Genomic DNA, 23,214 nt, shown 5'->3' on the forward strand with positions numbered 1-23,214 from the left:
GGGTTTCTTCTAAGCCTTATGACACCTCCCCTTTGTGCACGGGTGATGCCATTTTAGTTATATAAGGACCAAAAAAAGAGAGTTTTCCACGAACTTATGGAACACAATAGAAATAAACGGCACTGTAGCATCACCTAGTGGTAGAACTTACTTCAGCATCTGGAAGGAAAGGAAAGATTTTTTAAAACTCCAGTTAACTTCTACGGAAAGGGTTCCCATACCCCCAAATGTGACTGACTATTGAGGACATTTAATCCTCATAAGCAGATAGATAATTTCCACATAGATGCTTTACTCTGAATTATTATTTTGTGTGTTTATATTTTATCTGTTGTGGTATGTGAAACAGGTTGATATTTATTCCTGGGTGGTTACTCTTCAGATTGCCACACTGAAGAACCAAAAAATAAGTGTAGACATCCTACACTGAGAGGCCTCATGTTCCTTTCTACTGAATTCCTCCTCAAGCACACTGCTTTCACACCACTACTTTTGGGGTGCTTGTAAACCATGGCAACTCCTAGCAGTAGGCAAAGTGAGATGTGTGCCTCTAATAGCAGATTGGGGGGGGGGGGGTTTCAAGAAAAGGATAGGTATTTAACATATCAGTGGCGGAAATCTTGCTGTGTTGCACCAGCAACACTGGCAGCTCAACACTGGTAAGAGGCTTCCTTTAGTGATTTCATAATGTGCATAACGTGCACGTATACAATCTGGTGGAGCCTTCTGGACCCCAAAATTGCCAAAGGAAGTTTTTTAATCGGCAGCAATTTCCTACTGCTTTTGCCGTTGTTTCCATCGCAGAGGGGGAGCTGCATGACAGGGTTTCAGCCAAAACTATATGTTTTGTTTCAGGGAAGAGGAGAAGCATTTGTCAGGTTTGGTTTGGTTTTGCCTCAAATACCAAAATAACTTGACTTGAGGGAGAGGCTTTTACTGCAGTGATTCAAACCCAAAACATGTTTTGAACTGGTCTTCCCTCCAAGACTCACAGGACAGATACGTAATCCTGTTCATTGTTGAAAACAAGGCATTAAGTGGGTCAATGAGGTAGTAATCTTGTATCTTCAGGGAGCTATCTGGAAGTTCATTTTCACTCACACACCACCCCAAAGGACGGGGGAGTGAGTGAAAATCCCACTTCTGCAGTCAGTCCTTCTCCATCCATTGTCATGGGTCGTTAACAGTCATTAACAGTGGTCTTTCTGGTGTGTGTCCTGTTCTTTCTGAGGAGGGATGAAATGTTGAATGAAGTGGGATTTTTCACTCACCCCCCAGTCCTTTTTCCATCTAAGGAGCCTATCCAGACCAGGGGGAAGTGAAACCAATGTGGAGGATAGATCAGGGATCTCCTACCAACTCTCCTCAGACTGAAAAAGCTACTTGGACGAATAGCTAAACATTTCAGCCTAATACTAAGAAAGAAGTCCAGTTGCCGTGGCTCAACTTCCAGATAACCTCACCTGGATAACTGAGAATTTTCACAGATATATTACTTTAGGAAGATAATTTATACTGAAAAGTGGCTTTAAAAAGCCATGAGCAAAGCAGTCCTGACAAATAAGGGCGGGAAGTCCCACAAGCAGAGAGGGGACCTTATCTGGCTGGAAGACAGGCAGGCACAGTGTTTTCCTCACTGGTTGCTTCGACTAGAACCAACAGGGATGTTGGCACGTCCTTGGGCCGAGTCCCAAGTCCAAGTCTCCGGTATCAAGTCCTAAGTTCAAGTCCCCATTAAAAACAACCTTTTCCCCCTAGAAAAAAGGAAGGGGTGGGGTGGGTTCCGTGTTGAGTCTGAATTGTTGGGGGGGGGAACCTGAGTAGAGTCACTGATGCAACTTAAGTTCAACTTGGCAGTCAGTCCTGTGACTTGAATCCTCATCCCTGAGAGCCAGTAGGAGAGAAATTATGTATGCCTGTTCCAGGGCAGGCATGTATTTCTACCAATGTTAGGAGTGTGCACAGGGGATTGGGGGGAGCTGGAAGGTCTTTAAATGCTTCCCATTTAAAACTTCTTGTGACTCCCCATGACATATACTGCTTATCTACCCTCTTTTTCCATCTACCAACATCCAATTTTCCAACAGACAAAGGGCCTGGTGCAGACTGGCCGTTTTGGGTGTGGGGTGGATCAGGCCACAAAAAGGTCTTATTAAGGTCTCTTCCTCCAGTGGTGCCATTTTGTTTTTTCCTTCCCCGCACTGCTGCCTACCTTCCCGTGTTCTTCCCCCACTATCTCTCACACAATAGCTGCCGGAAGGTGAGGGTGCTGGAGGCTGCTTTCTCCCACTTAAACAGGTGCCTCAGTGAGCATGCCAAAAAGATTGTGTGCCCTAACTCTGGGTCAAAAAGGTCTGTGACAGCTCTTAAAGGGGAAGGATGGATTCTTCTAAGCAGAACCACTTGCGGGTGAGGTTTTTGTTTTGTTTTAATCCAAACTGTGCCACCAGAGATCCATATACTATATCTATATGCCAGTGTATACAGGCCTAAAGACTGTGCAAGTTTCATGGGAGGCCACGAAAGAAAGTCACATTTTCCCTTCTGAGGGCAAGCCTCTCTTTTCATCTTCAGAAAGGAATGGTGGTGTAAAGGGTTTTCAAAGAATCATAGAAAGCCATGCATAAAGTGTTGTAAAAGTAAATGTAAAAGCGAATTTTTTAAAATTAGTGCATTTGTCCTTCAGCGATAAAGTGGGAGTTTTTTTAAAAAAAGAATGCAACTCAGAAGCAGAGGTGTCTTCTCAGATCAGTATATCATAGCTGTAAAACTGCCTGTATCAGTTATTTAAAAAGGGACACCAAGTTTTCCAGGGCATAGCCTTGCTGGAACACACTGTGACCTTGTCTTTTTTCCTTTTAAACAAGTGTGGCTGATGAAGTGGGCGGGGGGGAGGGGGACGTCACTACCACATCCAAGCTCACTTAATCCTGCAGGCATCATGCTAAAAAAGAGGGAGGATGTAAAAACTGTTGGTAAAAATTTTTTACATCAGATGTCTTTTTTTTTTCAAAGTCAACATACAGTATAATTTGGAGTGACATCAGTGACTAGGTTGCTATTTCTTGTGCTTCATTGTCGAAGTGTAGTTTTTGAGTCCATCCATTTCACCAGTCACAAAAATTGACATTTTATAGGTGCATGTCATTTATCAGCTGGTTCTGCCCTTTGGCACTTAATATTCATTTAAATGCTGAGCCAGTGCCTTTTTTTAATGAGGGTCTATGAATTAGAAATACTTGGCTTTCAAAATCCTAACAGATTTTGTAATATAGTGTAATGTCAAATAATGTAAAAACAATTTAGTCCATTTCGGCATTATATTAAGCACCATAATTTCACATGTTGCTTGTTTTGTATAATTCAAATATTCTGTAATAAATATTATGATATATGTCACTGGTTCTTAACCTTGGGTTACTCAGGAGTTTTGGACTGCAACTCCCAGAAGCCTTCACCACCAACTGTGCTGGCTGGGGTTTCTGGGAGTTGCAGTTCAAAAACATCCAAATAACAAAGGTTAAGAACCACTGATATATGTAATAGATGCACAAATTGACCTAAATGAATCTTTTCCTGCTTAGGGTGGATCCCACAGATCATAATCATCATCACTATCATCAGCTAATATTCTTAGGGAGTCTAATTCACAAGTTAGTTTTGACCCAATATCTACATTCAGCCCAGTTTTGTGCAATATCAATGTGTTGTAGCTGCCACCTAAATATCACTTCTCTACTGTCAGGTTTCACAGTTACTGCAGCATTATTTTTAGTCCACCCTGGTATGGACCCTTCCAGCTCAATGCTTACTACCTCTGTTGGCGATTTGCCACAGTGAATATACCTAACATAGGATGTTATTACAAGATCTCTGGAGAAGCCATGCTATCAAGACTTGCCTCTTTTTACATCAATGCCTTGAATATCCAGAATCACAGCTTTCTTCAACCTGTTATCTGGCAAAGGGATCTGTTGATGAGGGATCATGGAATTTATATTCAAAATCTGTGGAGGTTGGGGAAAGCTGTTGTTGCAAATAGGAGCAAAGCCTTTATCATGTGAATAGCAGATATAACTCCTGTTTGTTCTGTAATAATGAAAGTGTGCTGATAAACATATTGTACATACCCTTAATGCACATCTATCATCATAGTATACTTAGAACTGAGACATAACTCAATTTTTGAATAAATCATTTTTGCAGTGAATTTCATTTTTGAGTAATAAGCTGGAGCAACCTACCTTCTTGCCCATAACAAGTACAGCTGTAATTCACTACTTTTCAATGGAAAAGCAATTGTTACTCAGGGAGGTGAGACTGAGCAGTAGAAGGAGGAAGGATTGTAAGTGGCTTATTTTTTGCTGCTGCCTCATGCAGTGTGGTGCAGCATGCAAGGAAGTGGAAGCAAGTGACAGGGCAGTCAACAGCAAAGACCACCCCAAAGAGAGGGGTGAGGTCAGTTAACTGAGCCAGAAGGAAACTAAAAGTGATGGAGTTGGGAGGTAGAGTTGTTGCTGATTATGTCCGTGAACTGTCCCATCTTGCAAGCTCACAAGGCACTTAGGACCTTTTGGGGTTTTGCAGTTCCTCCTTGTCTCCCCACCCTCCTCACCCCCTGCCCACAACTTGATCTCCCTCCCTTCTGTTTTCTGAAATGTACTACAAAGCAAATTACAAAAAGATGGTCTCTAGTAATTAACCCCTATGTATCCAGGGTGAGATGAGGTTATTTGTTGTTTAAGCTACAATCAATCTTAACAGAGACAAGGAGTCACTAAATGCCACGAGATAAGTATATTAGTGTTATTAACACCAGTAATAGTGATAATGTTACAGTGGGGTCTTGACTTGAGAACTTAATCCGTATTGGAAGGCGGTTCTCAAGTTAAAAAGTCTGTAAGTCAAGTCTCCATTGACCTACAGTGCACTGAAAACCGATTAATCCCGTAACAGGTCGTTTTTGTTCCATTTTGGTTTTTTTCTGGTCTGTAAGTCAAATCTCAGTCTGCAAGTCAAACCTAAATTTTGCAGCCAGAGAAGTCTGTAACTCAAAAAGTCTGTAAGTCAAGCCATCTGTAAGTCAAGGGTCCACTGTATTCAATTGTATTCTCAGTTTTTATTGCTTGAAATGGATAAGTGCTTGAGGGATTTTCTGGCGGAAACTAGAGAGTGGTTTCCTGTGTTTTTTAATGGTGCAACAGTAACAATAACAACAACAACAACAACAACAACAATAACAATAACAATAACAATAACAACAACAACAACAACAACAACAACAACAACAACAACAACAACAACAACAACAACAACAACAACAACAACAACAACAACAACAATAATAATAATAATAATAATAATAATAATAATAATAATAATAATAATAATAATAATAATAATAATAATAATAATAATAATAGTGATGTGTTTGTAAGGAGTAATGCAGCAATTACTCCCCCAGCTGCAAAACTGGCAAAAATGATGATCTGATGCCTGTGCAAGATAATGAGTAGTACAATGAATTCCTTTTTTAAAAATATCCCTCTAAGTTCTAACTGTTTTGTGCATGCCAATGTCATCTGATTTCAGAAGTGAAGTAGGGTTGAGCTGCTTAGAACTTAGATGGGGGAATACCAGCAGGGACCTTCATATAAGACTAGTAAAGAATCCAATCCGAAACCCTGGAGAGCTGCTGTCAGTCAGAATAATAAACTTAAGTGAACTCAGTATTAACACAACTTCATGTATTCATATTTTTCATGCTCCTTGAATGTGATAAAGCCATTGTTTCTTGGAGAAAAAACCCCAGAATATTGCAAGGACTATTATCCAGTCTTGTGAAAGAAGAAATAGGAATACTGTAGATTTCTAACATCCATGTCTTATCCCATCATGTTACTTGCAAACAATACTTATGGCTTTAAATCACTCTGGCATCTTATAAGACAAGCACAAACAAGGTTTGGCACAGATGCATTGCACTTGAATTGTCAATGTGTCAACAAGTCTAGAAATTTCCATAGGGGTGAACTGGATGCCTGCCCTGACATTAAGCTAGTGAAAAGAGATAGAGGTTGGGGAAAAAGCAGACATGTTCTTGGGAAATTAACCTCTAAGAATCCAGCTACATATTTGTTCTCCTCAGTAAGAAAATCCACAGCAGGAACAAAACTGATTGTTAAGTCAAGCTAAGCTCTAGCCAAACCTACGTTGTCTATTATATATCCCCCAATATTTGAAACAAGATAAATGTATTTATCTTATATTTTGGAATGCAAAGGGCATTTTGTCTGAATTCCTGAAACGTTATGAATCCTAGTATCTTGATATTCTTATACTTCATCTTTTCTCTCCCCTCTTCACTCACTGTCTCCCTGCTTTTCCTTGACTGACTCTTTTTTTATTCCTTGTATTTGTACCTAACTGAATAGTGTAGGGTGGTAAGTGTAATAATATATTTGGATAAACTATTAATAATTGTTTCATCTTTATTACATCTTTAAAAGGCCTCACAGTGCATGGTATTGATTGTATGGATGCCACCCCCATAGGTCTTGTGACCACAATATACAATTTTCATATTTCTACACTTTAACCTGCTATTATTTATTTTTAAAAAGCCCAGATCCTATTGAGTGTTTAGGTTGGCAAAATAAACTGATTTAAGTCTTACTGGGGAATTGCTGGAGGTTAAAAAGTTAGTGTAGGCATTTGCTATTTACACACTGCATTGATTGGACTCAATGGCTTTATAGGCCCTTTCTGACTCAGTTATTCTATGATTATATGTAACTTGGTGTACAGCAACAAATACCTATGCTAACTTCATAACTTGCAGCAATTTGCCAATCACACTTACGCCAATTGTATTTTGCCAGCAGGTGCAGATCAAATTTTAAACATAATCTCCAAACATGAAATTTTACCAGTGAAGTTCCATCCAATGTTAGGTAAAATTAGGTACATATCAGCAACTTTGATCAAAGAAGAGTGACTCATGTACAGTAAATGGAGTGCATATACAGAGAGTAAAGCATGGCAGATGTCTAGGATTAGTACAAAGCAACTTCTATGTGTAATTGCTATTTCTAGTTTGCAAATAGACACTGGCTTTAATTAATTTTTTAAAAATATTATTTCTTTTACTCTAGACAACACAGCTTGGATTTTAACCAGGAGATCAGGCTTCCGGCAGCATGAGCAGAATATTTTTTATCTTCCTATCCTGATAGCTGACAGTGGACGCCCCATGCTGAGTAGCACTGGGACGGTAACCATTCATGTTTGCAACTGTGACGACAAAGGTCTTGTGATGTCCTGCAATGCGGAGGCCTATGTTCTGCCGGTCAGCCTCAGCAGAGGAGCACTTATTGCCATTCTAGCCTGCATCTTCGTCTTGCTAGGTAAATATATTTACAGTTTCAACAAAGAGTAATCCCATCTGTTCTTAAAATACCACTGGAAATGCTACTTTACTCAGTGAGTGGAACTGCCAATTAAAGCAGTATTTTAGAAACAATAAGGTTTCAAAAGGATATTTCTTCCTATTATAATTATTGTACGGGAATATTTAGTGTGCAATAGTGTTTTTATTCATTGGACTTGGAATGGAGTTCAGGCTCTCCAGAAGTTTCAAGTTCCTATCAGCCCCTGCCAATAGCTGGAAGGTCAAAGGTTTGCCACTTCGGATTTAGGGCATTTAGTGCACATAATTCCAACATCAGTTCTGGGTATCTCCTGGCCGATCAGCAAGGGTTTCCTACTTCTATTTAAGAATAGCAATAATTAAAAAGTTTTTCTCAGTCACACACAGAGTTTTTGCTTAGAAAACGATAACAATAACTACCTAACATTTGAAAGCCTATGAAACTATAATTAATCACCTTAGAATGTAACTTTCCAAACTAAGCACAACAATGAAACAGGGTACTGAAATTCTACTCAGATGTTATGAGTCCCTAAACCCATCTACCTTGACATCTGTCACTGTTTGTTCTTTGGCTAAGAGACAGTGTGACATTGACTGGAAGAAAAAATTCTCTTTCAAAGTTTATGTTTTGCTTACTTCTCTGTAGTGCTGGTGCTGCTGATCTTATCCATGAGAAGACATCGGAAGCAGCCTTACATTATTGATGAAGAGGAGAACATCCATGAGAACATTGTCCGATATGATGATGAGGGGGGTGGGGAGGAAGACACGGAGGCTTTCGATATTGCTGCCCTGTGGAACCCTAGAGAGGCACAAGTGGTGCTGAAGAGCAGACAGGACATGATGCCAGAAATCGAAAGCCTCTCCAGATACGTGCCTCAGGCTTGCACGATGGATAGCAGTGTCCATAGCTATGTGTTGGCCAAGCTCTACGAAGCTGACATGGACCTCTGGGCGCCTCCCTTTGACTCTCTCCAGACATATATGTTCGAGGGCAACGGCTCAGTGGCAGAGTCACTCAGCTCCTTACAGTCGGTGTCTACGGACTCAGAACAGAGCTATGACTATCTCACAGACTGGGGGCCTCGCTTTAAAAAGCTGGCTGAAATGTACGGTGCCACAGAAGCCCTTTGGTAACAAAGAGGGGAAAGGTAGAGTACTCTAGTACTCCGTGCAGCCATCCAGATTTGTACTCGTCAGATACGAGGACATGGGTGAGGTGGCTTCCTACAAATAGCAATATGGTGCTTGAGGGAGAAGGTGGAAGAGAAGTGCAAATAAATAAATGCTCTCTCTGGATCAGCTTTACTCAGTTACATTAAGCTACATTTGTAAACAACAGCAAACAGAAAATGGGTGGGGATTATTTCCTGGGTGTGGGTTTTCTTTTTTTTTTTAATGGTTACCCTCGAACATTACACTCCTGGACTAGAAAGACATTATCATCTTTTGCTGATTTCTTTTTTTAAACACACAACATCTTATTGAAGTTCCTTTTGTTTGGGTGCAAAGAGCAGTAATTTTCAGTTCACGAGGAAATTGTCTGCAGAAAGCCTTCCCAAATGGGGATGATGCCCTCTTTTCCTATCTCAGTTTTTAAAAGCAATTGCTTTCTAGCAAATTCAGGATGGCACAGAATGGAACAAACCGTGAAATTGGGGTTAATTTCACCAGCAAGAGTCCTATGGGCTTTACAGAAGGCCTGACTGATGCCATCTTGCATAGCAAAAGAATCTGATTGGCAGGAGCATTGGATTGCACTAAATTTGAACAACACCTGACCTGTGAGTCATATGCATTAATACTAATATAAAGTTAATGTATGTTCAGCATCTCTCTTCAGCTTTTAAAAGTGTGTCCAGAATTAAGCCAGAAAAAAAGATGCCTCTTTTTGCACTGTAGATATTTCTTCCACGTGCCAAATGTGAAAATCGGATGCTACCAATGAAAGCCAAATAAACTTTAAAAATGAAATAAAATTGATAACTATATGAGGGTTAAAGGGGCTTTCCCAAACTATGTGTGATCAAACTGAGGGAAGTTTACACTGTAGGTAACCTACTTGAACAAATGCAGTATTATAGAGGAATAAATGGATGTAATAAATATTCCATATATAAGTTTTGTATATTTGTTAATAATTTTGGTAATAAATATCATGTACTGAAGACAGTACAGTATCTTAGAACTTCTTTTAATAAAAGTTAAACTGAAGGAAAAAGATTGTCTGGTGATGTGTGATACGTCTTATCTTTTATGTCTAAGAATTGAAAAGGGACCACCACATACCTCCCCTAGGCCATGTCACATTTTCTGAGAAATAAATCCTCACTTGTCTTATTCTCACAGCAAAAAACGAAGAACTGAAATATTCTTCTTCCAACTGGAAAGGAAGGCAATGAATTTCCTTGTCCTCTCAGTAAATATTTTGCACTGACACGAATGTTTTGTGAAATTACCCAATTGTGAGTTTTTCCCTAAGATGATACTATTTGCAGAAAACAGTGCAGTTGCGAACACTGTGAATTGTCCAAAAATAAGATGATTCTTGTTTTGTGAAACATTCTATCGGCCGTTTGAATCTTTTTCAATGACCAGGCAATTCTTCTGTGCTTGGGGGAGTGTTTGCTTCACCAATGGACTCTGTAGACATTACAAGCAAATTATAGAGAGCTGGGGTGGGGGATAATCTCTTTGTCTTGGTGAACGGGAAATCATAGGGCTTTGAAATTCCTCATTGTCTTGAAACACCCTAAACTTACCCCTGTTTCATCAAGCTTGTTTAAATGTAATGAGAGGAAATAGACATACTGAACTGAAGCAACTAATTGTTGAAAATTGAGGGAGGAAAGGTGTGTGTGTGAAAGACACACACACACAGAGAGAGAGAGAGAGAGAGAGAGAGAGAGAGACTTGACTCTTTCATGAAACCATGAAAAAGGAACCTTCTAAAATTTAATCCACACTGCATTTAGCTCTGCAGTATCTGCTGAGAATAGCAGAAGTCTGAAGTGTGTAGCAATCATGTTTTTCTATTTCTCATCCCCAAAGCAGACAAGAGTATCATAGTTTATTCCCAAAATCTGAATCGTAGTCTTTCTGCTCCTGGTCCTACTTTGACTGCAGCACCAAACAAAAGACTGGGTTTCTTTGAGTCAATCCATCTCATGTACAGTCTTCCTTTTTCCTACTGCATTGCACTTTTTCCTGCATTGCTGCCTTTTCCAGTGAGCTCATCTTATGATGCCACTGTAGTCAAGTACCCTTTGTTTGGTTATTTTAGCTTGTAGTGAAAGTCCACACTTAATTTGCTTTACTTATCTTTCTGACAAGTCATGCTAGGTTCATCATCGCTTTCCTCCTGTTACATACAGCACTGATGTTACCTGTCTGTCATGGGTTTGGAGGGAAAGTTCCATCCTATGGGGAGTGGAAGGCGGGACATCAGGAGGAGGGGCTGTACTGTATATATATGTGAAGCGTGTGTGGAGAAGTGGAGACGCTGGGATGTGAAGAAGCAGCAGCTGGGAAGAAGAAGCTGGTGTGGGAGTCTGTGTGTCAGACAGGGTACTACTGTGTGTCAGAGTACCAACCTGATAGGTTCAGGTGTCTGTTGGTTAGCCAGAACTGATAGGTTCAGGGTCTGTGCTTCAAGTTAAGGGTTCTGTGTGAACCAAACTGTATGCATGTATGAATGAGAATAAGCCACGTTACTATATCTTATTCACCTGATCATTTTATTTTCCCTGTGTGTTGTATTTAATAAACCTTATTCTTTTATTTGTTGAAAATCCATCCCTGGTCTGTGTGACTTCTTATAGGGAATGGTTGGTGGCAGCTTAGTTAACGTGTGGCAGATCCCAGTAGGTCTGGGTTTGTCACATTGATTGGTGTCCAGCGTGTGGGATACGACTGGTCCAGTTGTCCAGTGGTCCAGCAAAGCCTTGGCAAGTGTGCCCAGAGCAAGGGGGGTCTAGTCAGGGACAATCTGAGAGCATGTAGGTAATCTTCTAGGTGTACCTCACGGGGGGGTGCACTAGTAGAAGAACGTGTAACCTCAGATTGGGGACTAGATTAGGGTGCTCTGAGGCAGCCTGTTTTGGCGGGAAAAAGCTGAGGCAAAACTGTGAAATAGCAGTGAGCTAGCTTGTCTGCTGAGAGGCCCAGCAGAGGGGGGTAGACTCTAACTCGCTACAGTTGCAAGTAGTGCTGAAGGACAGCAGCAATCTATAGGGAAAGCTGGTTCTGAGGCAAAAGAGAAAAAAAAAAGTGGTCGTTTTATTTTGAGGCTTGACTTTTTAAAGCAGCCTGTTCTGAGGGGGGATTATGCCCTTGACTCGAAGCCAGATGGCAGAAATGGGTGAAGTGAAAGACCCCCAGGTAGACCAAGGTTCTGAGGAAGAATTTGGCTCAGTGCAGGGTGACAGCACGGGAGAACAGAACCCAGAACTCAGGAAAATGCTCATAGCCCAACAGCATGAAGTTCAAATGAGGCAGTTAGAAATAGAAATGGAGAACTCAAAGGGGGAGGACTCTATTGAGTTTAGCAAATGGGATCAACAACTAGATCCAACCTTGCAGCAGTGCTTTAAGATGGTTAGCAATTGTCCAGTAACCCCTGAGAACCATGAGAGATATTATTGTGAAGAAGAAGGCCTTTTATGTAGGGAGATCTTAATAAACTCCAAGAAGGAAAAATTGCTTGTAGTTCCTTCTAAATATAGAAAGAAAGTAATGGAAAAATGTCACACAGACACCCTATCGGGACATTTAGGGATGGCAAAGACTAAGCAGAAAATATCCCAGAAGTACTACTGGCCAAAAATGGGAAAAGAAATAAAAGAATTTTGTCAAAGCTGCACCACTTGCCAAATGAAAATAAATAGTGAGGAAAAATCCAAGAGGGATGATGACTGGGATAGGTATATGGAAGAGATGAAAAATATTGAAAATATATTTAAGCAAATGGAAAATAGATATATTGAACAACTGAAAGAGAAACAGAGGTCTGGGTTTACTCTATTAAGGCAAGTTTTTAAGGATGCATACGGCATAGATGAGTTTTCTGAGGGAAAAGATTTACAATCCAAAGTGGCAGTGGATATGGTTTATGAGTGTGAAAGAAAGATAAAGCCACAAACTATTCTGAAACCAAAAGAAGGCACACAGGTTAAGGCACAACTTCAAAACCTGAATTATTCTGAAGAAAACATGAGGGAAACATGGGACCCTAAGTACTCCAAAGGGTTAGTTCAGAGCCCGCCAGAAATGGGCGGCCATTTTGGTGAGAAGCCCTCAGACATGAAACTAAGACCTCAGATTTTGGAGGGAAAACCAAAACAAGATGAGAAAGACTCAAAATATACCAGAAAATGTTATTTCTGTCAGGGAAAGGGCCATCTAATCTCAGAGTGTGAGAAATTAAAGCAGCTAAAAGGAATTGTGCCTCAGGATTCGAGTGGGACCAAGCCAAAAGCTGTGTTCTGTGTCCAGAAAGAGCAAGGCTCATTGTCACTGAGGGAGCCTGTTGCCATGGCTACTCAATCTGGAACAGCTACATCTGCTGATCAGGCTGAGGAAAATGGTCCTCTTGTAGAGGTCAGGCGCTGCTTGCTCGTGAGAACAGATTCTCAGTTGTTTGAGACAGCAGGGGTGGACGTAGGAATACTTGACCGTCAGTATAGGGGGCTGCGGGACACTTGTTCCCAGGTGACCCTGTGCCATCCAGATATTATTCCTAGGGAATATGTAATCCCAAATGAGAGCATGAAGGTGGCAGGGATTGAGGGGCAGGTAATCTCTCTGCCAGTAGCGGAGGTACCTGTCAACTTTCAAGGCTGGAGGGGAGTTTGGCGGCTAGCAATTTCATCGACTCTGCCAGCAGCCGTGCTCGTGGGAAATGACCTGGCTGAACATGTGAAAAGGGTGCTAGTGATTACACGTTCACAAGCCACCACGGGGACAGTTCAAGGGGGTAATGATGAGCCAGAGACGGAAGCAGAGGGGAGTTCAGAAGCTGTGGTGGAAACCTTAACCACAGACAGCAGATTTGGACAAGAGCAAAAGGCAGACGCCACTCTCCAAAAATGTTTTGAACAGGTGACTGACGCCCAGCTAACACCTGAAACCCCAGTGAGATTTCTGGAGAAAAAGGGGATTTTATATAGAGAGACCCTGAGGAATATCTCAAAAGGGGGAGATGGGATCCGAAGTCAGCTAGTGGTGCCTGAAAAGTATCGCCCCATGATCTTACAAAGGGGGCACTCTGACATGTTTGCTGCACACTTAGGGGTGAACAAAACACAGCAGAGAATCACACAGAATTTTTACTGGCCTGACATAGGGAAGCAGATCAGGGAGTTCTGTAAACAATGTGATGTGTGTCAAAGGCAGGGGAATAGCCGCGACAGGACCAAAGCAAAGTTGTGCCCTTTGCCTGTGATTGACACTCCGTTCAAATGCATAGGGGTGGATATTGTGGGACCTTTGCCCAAGGCCACAAAGAGGGGGAACAGGTTCATTCTCACCATTGTGGACCATGCCACGAGGTACCCTGAAGCCATACCCTTGACTAACATTGAAACTAACACAGTGGCAGATGCCTTGGTGGGGTATATGTCCAGGATGGGATTTGCCTCAGAAATAATCACAGATTTGGGCGCATCATTCACATCGAAGCTCATGAAACGCTTATGGCAAATCTGTGGAATTAAGCACAAGGAAACCACTGCCTATCATCCTGAAAGTAATGGGTTAACTGAGAAGTTCAATGGGACTCTAATGCGCATGATTAGGGCTTACTTGGCAGAGAATCCAAACAATTGGGACCAGAAGCTGCAATCCCTTTTGTTTGCTTATCGATCAGTGCCACAAGCCAGTACCGGGTTCAGTCCATTTGAACTTTTATTTGGGAGAAGGGTGAAAGGGCCCCTTGATTTGATCAAACAAAATTGGGAGCAGATCACCCAGGATGACCCACAAGACGTTGTGACATACATAGACACCTTGATGAAAGACCTAAAGAGAAACCTAGAGCTAGCAGCAGAGACCCTGCAAGCTCAAAAGGTCAGAAAGAAAGCTTGGGATGACCAGCCAGCCAGGGAGAGGCACTTTGACCCAGGGGAGGAAGTGCTGTGGCCTAGGCCCTGCAAAGAGAGCAAGTGTCAGCTGGGTATCCCAGAAACAAAATATTTGGGTCACATGGTAGGGGGAGGAGTGATAAAACCCCTAGAGGCCAAAATAGAAGCAGTTCGTGATTGGCCCAGACCCAACACCAAGAAAAAAGTCAAATCATTTCTTGGGTTGGTGGGCTACTACAGAAAGTTCGTCCCGAGGTTTAGCGAGATTGCGGCTCCGCTGACCGATCTGACGAGGAAGAAGGCTGATGACCGCATCCCGTGGACCAGCGACTGTGAGGAGGCGTTCCAGAGGTTGAAGGAGGCGTTAATCAACTATCCAGTGCTGCGTGCTCCAGACTTCGACCGGGAGTTCATCATCTACACCGATGCGTCTAACAGCGGGGTAGGAGCAGTTCTGTGCCAGGAGGATGAGAATGGTGACCAGCATCCAGTGTCCTACCTGAGTAGGAAACTTCAAAAAGGTGAGAGACATTTGGCAACCGTGGAGAAGGAGTGTTTGGCCATAGTCTACGCGATCCAGAAGGCCAAGCCTTACATCTGGGGAAGACATTTTGTTCTGTGCACTGACCATTCACCACTGCAATGGTTAAAGACAATGAAAACCCACAATAGCAAACTTATGAGGTGGGCTTTAAATCTGCAGGACTATGACTTTGAAGTGAAGGTGGTCAGAGGGTCAGTGAACTGTGTTGCTGACGCCTTGTCAAGAAGACCTGAAGAATGAAGACGGCGAAAGAAACATGGACTATATATATATTGATGACAAAAAGTTAAATGTACCTGTTTTTTGAATTTGGTTTGTATGAATAAAGGTAAATTGATGTAATGTATATGGTAAATGTTTAAATGCCTAATTGCTATGGTTAACTTAGAATGTAAGTATAAGTAAGTATGATATGGTATGTATAACTGTTTTGTGTGTTTTATCCAGGTTGTTTTTTTGGTGAAAAGCACCTTAGCTTTCCCCCTACAAAACAACTTATAAAGAGGGGAGGTGTTACATACAGCACTGATGTTACCTGTCTGTCATGGGTTTGGAGGGAAAGTTCCATCCTATGGGGAGTGGAAGGCGGGACATCAGGAGGAGGGGCTGTACTGTATATATATGTGAAGCGTGTGTGGAGAAGTGGAGACGCTGGGATGTGAAGAAGCAGCAGCTGGGAAGAAGAAGCTGGTGTGGGAGTCTGTGTGTCAGACAGGGTACTACTGTGTGTCAGAGTACCAACCTGATAGGTTCAGGTGTCTGTTGGTTAGCCAGAACTGATAGGTTCAGGGTCTGTGCTTCAAGTTAAGGGTTCTGTGTGAACCAAACTGTATGCATGTATGAATGAGAATAAGCCACGTTACTATATCTTATTCACCTGATCATTTTATTTTCCCTGTGTGTTGTATTTAATAAACCTTATTCTTTTATTTGTTGAAAATCCATCCCTGGTCTGTGTGACTTCTTATAGGGAATGGTTGGTGGCAGCTTAGTTAACGTGTGGCAGATCCCAGTAGGTCTGGGTTTGTCACACCTCCCAATAAGCAGGCGTCTTTAAATTTCATGGCTGCTGTCACTATCTGCAGTGATCATGGAGCCCAAGAAGGTAAAATCTGTCACTGCCTCCATATCTTCCACTTCTATTTGCCAGGAGGTGATGGGACCAGTGGCCATGATCTTAGGGTTTTTGTTTGTTTGTTTGTTTGTTTGTTTGTTTGTTTGTTTGTTTGTTTTTGATGTTCAGCTTCAGACCATTTTTTGTGCTCTCCTCTTTCACCCTCATTAAGAGGTTCTTTAATTCCTCCTCACTTTCTGCCATGCTTTTGCGTAGTAAATGAAGCAGAAGTAGACATTTTTCTGGAACTTTCTAGCTCTTCTCCATAATCCAGCACATGTTAGCAATTTGGTCTGTAGTTCCTCTGCCCCTTCGAAATCCAACTTGTACTTCTTGGAGTCCTCAGTCCACATACTGCTGAAGTTGACCTTGTAGGATTTGGAGCATAACCTTGCTAGCGTGTGAAATGAATGCAATTGTACGGTAGTTGAAGCATTCTTTGGCACTTCCCTTCTTTGGGATTGAGATCTTTTCCAATCCTCTGGCCACTACTTAGTTTTCCATTGATGATGATTTTTTTAAAAAAGATAGCGCACTGGTCCTTTGATGCTGGGCTGTGGCACCAGGGTGGGTGACATGACCTTTCACATGGTTTGTTCCTTTTTGCACACCACACACAGAATGATTAAAGTGGTAGGAAAAGGCCCGCCCCCAACTTTGCCTTGGCTGTCTCTAGCAAGCACGTCATTGCTAGCACCACTCTGGCAGCCATTGATGATGATTAAATCCTTTGTGAGCTAGCAAAAAATTAATGCAACTTGCAAGACATGTTGGACACCTTACTACTCCCTATATCACCCCATAGCTGGTGTGCAATGTGTTCCAGCAAAAATAGTGCACATCTTTATTAAATTTGGTGCATCCTGCTAGTTTGGTACATAGCCTGGCAGTCATTGATACTGATGATATATCCTGCTAGTTCAGTACACAGCCTGTGTAGATTCAATAAGATTTTGAATTCAAAAAATGTATGATTTCCTTCCTTTCAAATCAAGGGGTTATGTCAGTTTATATAAATTAGGGGTGGGTGGGTAAAAGGTAAAAAGTTCCCTGACCCCTGCCCTAAACCGATTAGAACAAGGCATGTACTAAGTATTCTTTACACCTCTACACAACTTGCATTAATCCACACACACAGTTTTCACATATCCAAAATCAGGGTCACACTTTTACTGGATCATTAATATCATTTAACAACCACTTACTTGAGTCCTCCCTGATTCTTCATCATTCTGGACATAAGAAAACTTGGGAATCAAAAGCAGCTCCTCATGAGACACGAACTAAGACTAAACAGGGGGGGACGGAGTCTAAACCACCACTCTGAGTTAGTTTCATAACTGTTCTCCCCTCCCCTATATTTAGAGTAGGACACCCAACCGTCTCTTTGGGACCTTTTGCAAGACCATGATCTCAAAAAAGTGATTACATAAGCATTTCCCCCTATTCCAACAAGTTTCCCTTTGGATGTCCACTGGTTGTGCAATTGATTGCACAACCAACCTCAACAAGTATGACCAGTTTCATATTTCAGAGGCACTGCTTACATGGTTTCCTTTATGCTCCAAATATAATGCTGGTCAAAAGGTCCATTTTAGATTCAAAAGGAAATAATCTAAAACCACAGAGGAGGAGCACATACTATCCCTGCCCTGCCCTTTCACCTGGAGAGCAAAAATCTGAAGAGGTTTGCTGCTTGTGGAGCTTCTTCACATGATTGGCAATCCTGCATTAATGATATTTAAGTAAATGGTTTAGTGCTTCGGACCCATTAAATTCATCAGGATCAATGAATTTAATGGGTCCTAATATGCACCAAGTATAAAACTTGGTGCATATTGCCTGCACATACTGGAAATCCAAAACTGCCTGTAGCTTAGGTTCACTACATGGAAACATTTACAGTTTCCTGAGCAGAGGCGACTTCAGTGCTAAACTTAGAAATAATTACCAGAATATACCTACTGTACTGGTATGGTCAGTGACAAGGCTTGATGGGAGATTCTGAGAGCTGTCATTCAAAAAGTTAACTTCACCGTACTCTGACATTTATGATTTTAAAAACGACATTAGTGTAAACATTTTGCTATATTACATGCATCCCTAAGGTCCACCTAACATTCTTGGGACAGTTTACTTCTATCATGGAGCAGAGGCCCCCATTGTCCATCAGATCATTATCCCCAGTTGTTATGGTTTGGTTTGGTTTGGTTTCCTCTCTTCCACCTATGCAGAAAAAACTCTGGGGTTGGCCCATCTTCCGAGAACAGATGAACATATAGGGGCCCAAATCGTTGGCTAGAATTACTCCTGCCAGCACAGAAATTTGGAATTGTGAGCAAATGTCCTACATGGGCTTTCTCTTGGACATACAACTTGCGTAACTGCAGTGCCTGTGCTATTACACTAGAACGTCTTTCCTTTCAGCAGAATTTCAGTAAGATACTTACCTCTAGGCCTTCAACTACATGTCTTACCTGAACCACACATGACTTCTCACAAGGACTTAGATCAACTGTTCACTGTTTAGTAAATACTTTTCTCTGCTTTAACACTGCTTTTATTAGAATATGTCTTATATGTGTGTGTTTAGTCGTTTAGTCGTGTCCGACTCTTCGTGACCCCATGGACCAGAGCACGCCAGGCCCTCCTGTCTTCTACTGCCTCCCGGAGTTGTGTCAGGTTCATGTTGGTTGCTTCGCAGACACTGTCCAGCCATCTCATCCTCGGTCGTCCCCTTCTCCTCTTGCCTTCACACTTTCCCAACATCAAAGTCTTTTCCAGGGAGTCTTTTCTTCTCATTAGATGGCCAAAGTACTGGAGCCTCAGCTTCAGGATCTGTCCTTCCAGTGAGCACTCAGGGTTGATTTCCTTTAGAACTGATAGGTTTGTTCTCCTTGCAGTCCAGGGGATTCTCAAGAGCCTCCTCCAGCACCACAATTCAAAGGCATCAATTCTTCGGTGGTCTGCTTTCTTTATGGTCCAGCTCTCACTTCCATACATCACGACAGGAAAAACCATAGCTTTGACTATTCGGACTTTTGTTGGCAAGGTGATGTCTCTGCTTTTCAAGATGCTGTCCAGATTTGTCATCGCTTTCCTCCCAAGAAGAAGGCGCCTTTTAATTTCAGGGCTGCTGTCTCCATCTGCAGTGATCATGGAGCCCAGGAAGATAAAATTTGACACTGCCTCCATATCTTCCCCTTCTATTTCCCAGGAGGTGATGGGACCAGTGGCCATGATCTTAGTTTTTTTGATGTTGAGTTTCAGACCGTTTTTTGCACTCTCCTCTTTCACTCTCATTACAAGGTTCTTTAATTCCTCCTCACTTTCTGCCATCAGAGTGGTATCATCTGCATATCGGAGGTTGTTGATATTTCTTCCGGCAATCTTAATTCCGGCTTGGGTTTCTTCCAGTCCAGCCTTCCGCATGATGTATTCTGCATATAAGTTAAATAAGCTGGGGGACAATATACAGCCTTGCCGTACTCCTTTCCCAATTTTGAACCACTCAGTTGTTCCATGACCAGTTCTAACTGTTGCTTCCTGTCCCACATATAGGTTTCTCAGGAGACAGATAAAGTGGTCAGGCACTCCCATTTCTTTAAGAGCTTGCCATAGTTTGCTGTGGTCCACACAGTCAAAGACTTTCGCATAGTCAATGAAGCAGAAGTAGATATTTTTCTGGAACTCTCTGGCTTTCTCCATAATCCAGCGCAAGTTAGCAATTTGGTCTCGAGTTCCTCTGCCTCTTCGGAATCCAGCTTGTACTTCTGGGAGTTCTCGGTCCACATACTGCTGAAGCCTACCTTGTAGGATTTTGAGCATAACCTTGCTAGCGTGCGAAATGAGTGCAATTGTATGGTAGTTGGAGCATTCTTTGGCACTGCCTTTCTTTGGGATTGGGATGTAGACTGATCTTTTCCAATCCTCTGGCCACTGTTGAGTTTTCCAAACTTGCTGGCATATTGAATGTAGCACCTTAACAGCATCATCTTTCAAGATTTTAAATAGTTCAACTGGAATGCCATCACCTCCACTGGCCTTGTTGTTAGCCAGGCTTTCTAAGGTAATCCAAATGTCTTATATGTAACTCTCTCTTTTTTTCCCCCTCCTATGTGTGTCATTGGTTATGAAATTGTCATTTGCCCGCTCCCCAATCTCATTGTCCCGGTAAAATGAACACTTACCAGTTTTTCACTGCTTGACAAAATCATCCCTTAAAAAAAAAAAGAAAACCCTGAATCAAAGCTGGTTGAAATGTTAGGCATCGTGGTTTTCCTCACTGGGAAAATCTGTGTCTATCCCCAGCCATTGCAGCACAAAATGCAAACTGCTTCACACAATCTGTTCTCCAGCCCTCTTTCGGACAAGTCAGAACTGCACAGGAACAGAACGTTCAGACCAACTGCAAGCACTCCGTTCCCTCTTGGAATTTGTCAAAAAAAGTTATGTTGTCTCAGGCAAATCCATTGCCTCTGTATGGCTCTCTTTTCTTGTCCAAAATCCTGCTGAAGAATGACCATTTGGAGGCACTGCATTGACACTAAGCATGGCTACATATGAGCTAAGATACTCAATCAGAGAACTCATTTATTGCCTTTGCAGTACTGATTTTATTTTATTTTTAGATTAGTGCCGCATTGGTACATTCAAACACAGCAACTGCTATCAAACAGCTGTTCTCCCTAAGGAAATGAATTGCAACCTCACAAAGGTCAGACAAGGATTTTTCCTTATGCTAGAAACTATATTTAATACAAGACAGAGGCAACGCAAATGGCAATGCTTTACATACACCATTTCCTATACAAAATGAAATTGGAGGTAGGGGAAGAACAGTGTATGAAAATACAGTTATCACCAAGCATTCTAAGTAGGGGTTGCCACTTCTTAATTGATCCATATCTCATGCCCCCATCAAAAATTCCAAATTTTTCAAATTCACTTTTCATCTTCTTATCAGCGGTGGTTTGGATTACCAAGACTTCACTGCTGTGCTCCCTTGGGTCTCTGAGGGGTTGCGGTGGGGAGAAATATCTCAGGGTGGACAGGGTTGGAAAAGAAAAAGATCTGACTTTTGTGTAAGGTGGCTTTAAAGCCTGAGTGTCCATCTCCATCCATTCCCAGCTGGTCCCAGGGCTTATAGGCTGGGTGCAAAGGCATTTGTATGCTTGGTGCATCAGTGCATTACACTGATGCATCAAAAAGACAAAAGCACAAGGAGGGAATTGAGGCGAGAGGAAATGGATGCCCACACTAGAAACTCCTGTGCCATCTGAAGCAAGGCAAGAGGTGAAACACCAGCAGTGTGAAGTGCAAACCATTTTGTCACACATTATCTGTCTGCAAGGATGCAGGCTGGGTGAGGGAACCCTCTGTGAGCTGGTAGTGACCTTTCCTCAACACACAGCAGCTCATGGGACTGAGGAAGGCCGGAGGTAAGGCCGCAAAGGCCACAAAACCTCAGGGGAACGGCAGCAGCCAATGAAACACCTGAGCACATTTTGCCACATGGCCAGCATCCCATTGCACACACACACACACACCTGCCCCCATGTCTGGGTTGCATATTATCTAGTTAGCTGAGTTTTACTTAGATCCCGGGTCCCTTCGCCCAGATCTCCTCATGCCCACTTAAACAGCCAGCTGGTCCAATTGCAATTCCAGCCCTTTTGCCAATGTATTCCCTTAATCGCATTCAAGCTTCACAATTTAGACCTGCAACAAAATGTCACTGCTTGCTTCCTAACAGTTGCTGTTGAGCTCAGCCAGGAATGTCCTCCCTCAGAATAGTCACCCCATCACACCTTTGTCCCATTGTAGAGTTTTACAGCAAACACTCAGTGTTCTCTAACTACTGAGCGTGTGCGATCCTTTCTGGACTTTTGGATTTTAAAACATCTTAGGTTTTATAAGATTTTTGTGTGCTTCTGCAAACCTCAGGACTTCCCTAAATATGTTCTCATTTCTCAGTGCTCCCATTTTGATTCGAATCAGATCAGCACTCACTGTTTGCATTTGTTATTAGAAACCATCCCATTCCTGTGAGTTTTTAGTTGCCATCTTCCCTTTTCAATTCTTCACAACACACAAGTAATGCAGTACAATACAATGTTCCATCCTTATGCTTTTGACTAGTGCTATGCAGAAAATCTGTCAGGTACAAAACTGATTGCTCTTAATAATGAAAATAGCAGGGAAGAGAGGAAGGGAAATATACAATTACTTCTGTCATATGGTAGCCAAAATCTTGTTCCCTTTCCTTGCCAGCATATCATAACCTTGGTGCCAAATTGCCACACACTAAGAAGTTACCATATTATATGCTATGTCACACAACTCAGTACATAACAGCAAATGCCCACACTAACTTATCAACTTGAAGTGATTCACTGCTGAGATTCCTGTCAATTGAGTTAACAGTGCCATAAAAACCCAGTTGCGTTTGGGCCAATTACTGCATAACATAACTTCAGAAGCATGAGGTCTACATAAATTATCTTCTTAATAACATGGAGAGTTATTCCACCCAGGGTATCACCAAAGAATAAAAATATTTTGAAAGTCAAGAGTGCATTCAAGAAACACCATCAAATAAACAAAGGGTCTCTCAAATACGTTTCAAAAACAGCTAACATTTGGATTGTGGCTCCTAACTAGAGACAGGCATGAACTGCTTGGTTCGCCCGTTTCTCTTGCTTCGTTTACCACTGCAACAGGTATTTTGCAGTTTGACACCCTGTCCCCTCCAGCAGGCGCCGACTCAGGGGCAGCATCCCGGCTTCCCTGCCCCTCCTCTTCCAGGTGCTACCTCTGAGCGGTGGAGGTAGGATGCCAAACCACTGAACAACTTGTTCTGTCAGTAAACAAACCAGGACAAACCACTGAAGTGGCAGTTTGTGTCCATCTCTGCTCCTTGCAGTTCTGAAATTCAGATGATTCTAAGGTAAGCTGTTACAGAATGGATTTCAGATGATGAGTGGCTTATCACATTTTTAATAGTCTTCTAACAAAGGGCAATAACAGTGGACTGATTATGGAG

The 23,214-nt window shown here is 42.1% G+C and overlaps 1 protein-coding gene across 2 annotated transcripts in view; it reads left to right on the forward strand.

Moving 5' to 3' along the window:
• Positions 1–9,653, forward strand: part of CDH20 (cadherin 20) — a 200,728-nt gene extending 191,075 nt beyond the window's left edge. For both annotated transcript variants that reach the window (XM_072998524.2, XM_078393392.1), the window contains 2 exons: positions 7,155–7,406; positions 8,079–9,653. In XM_072998524.2, the coding sequence (XP_072854625.1) occupies positions 7,155–7,406; positions 8,079–8,569 (743 nt within the window). In that variant the 3' untranslated portion in view covers positions 8,570–9,653. The remainder of the gene's footprint in view (positions 1–7,154; positions 7,407–8,078) is intronic.
• The last annotated feature ends 13,561 nt before the right edge of the window (positions 9,654–23,214 follow it).

Source organism: Pogona vitticeps, chromosome 4, assembly GCF_051106095.1.
Source record: "Pogona vitticeps strain Pit_001003342236 chromosome 4, PviZW2.1, whole genome shotgun sequence".
NCBI classification, from domain to species: Eukaryota; Metazoa; Chordata; class Lepidosauria; order Squamata; family Agamidae; genus Pogona; species Pogona vitticeps.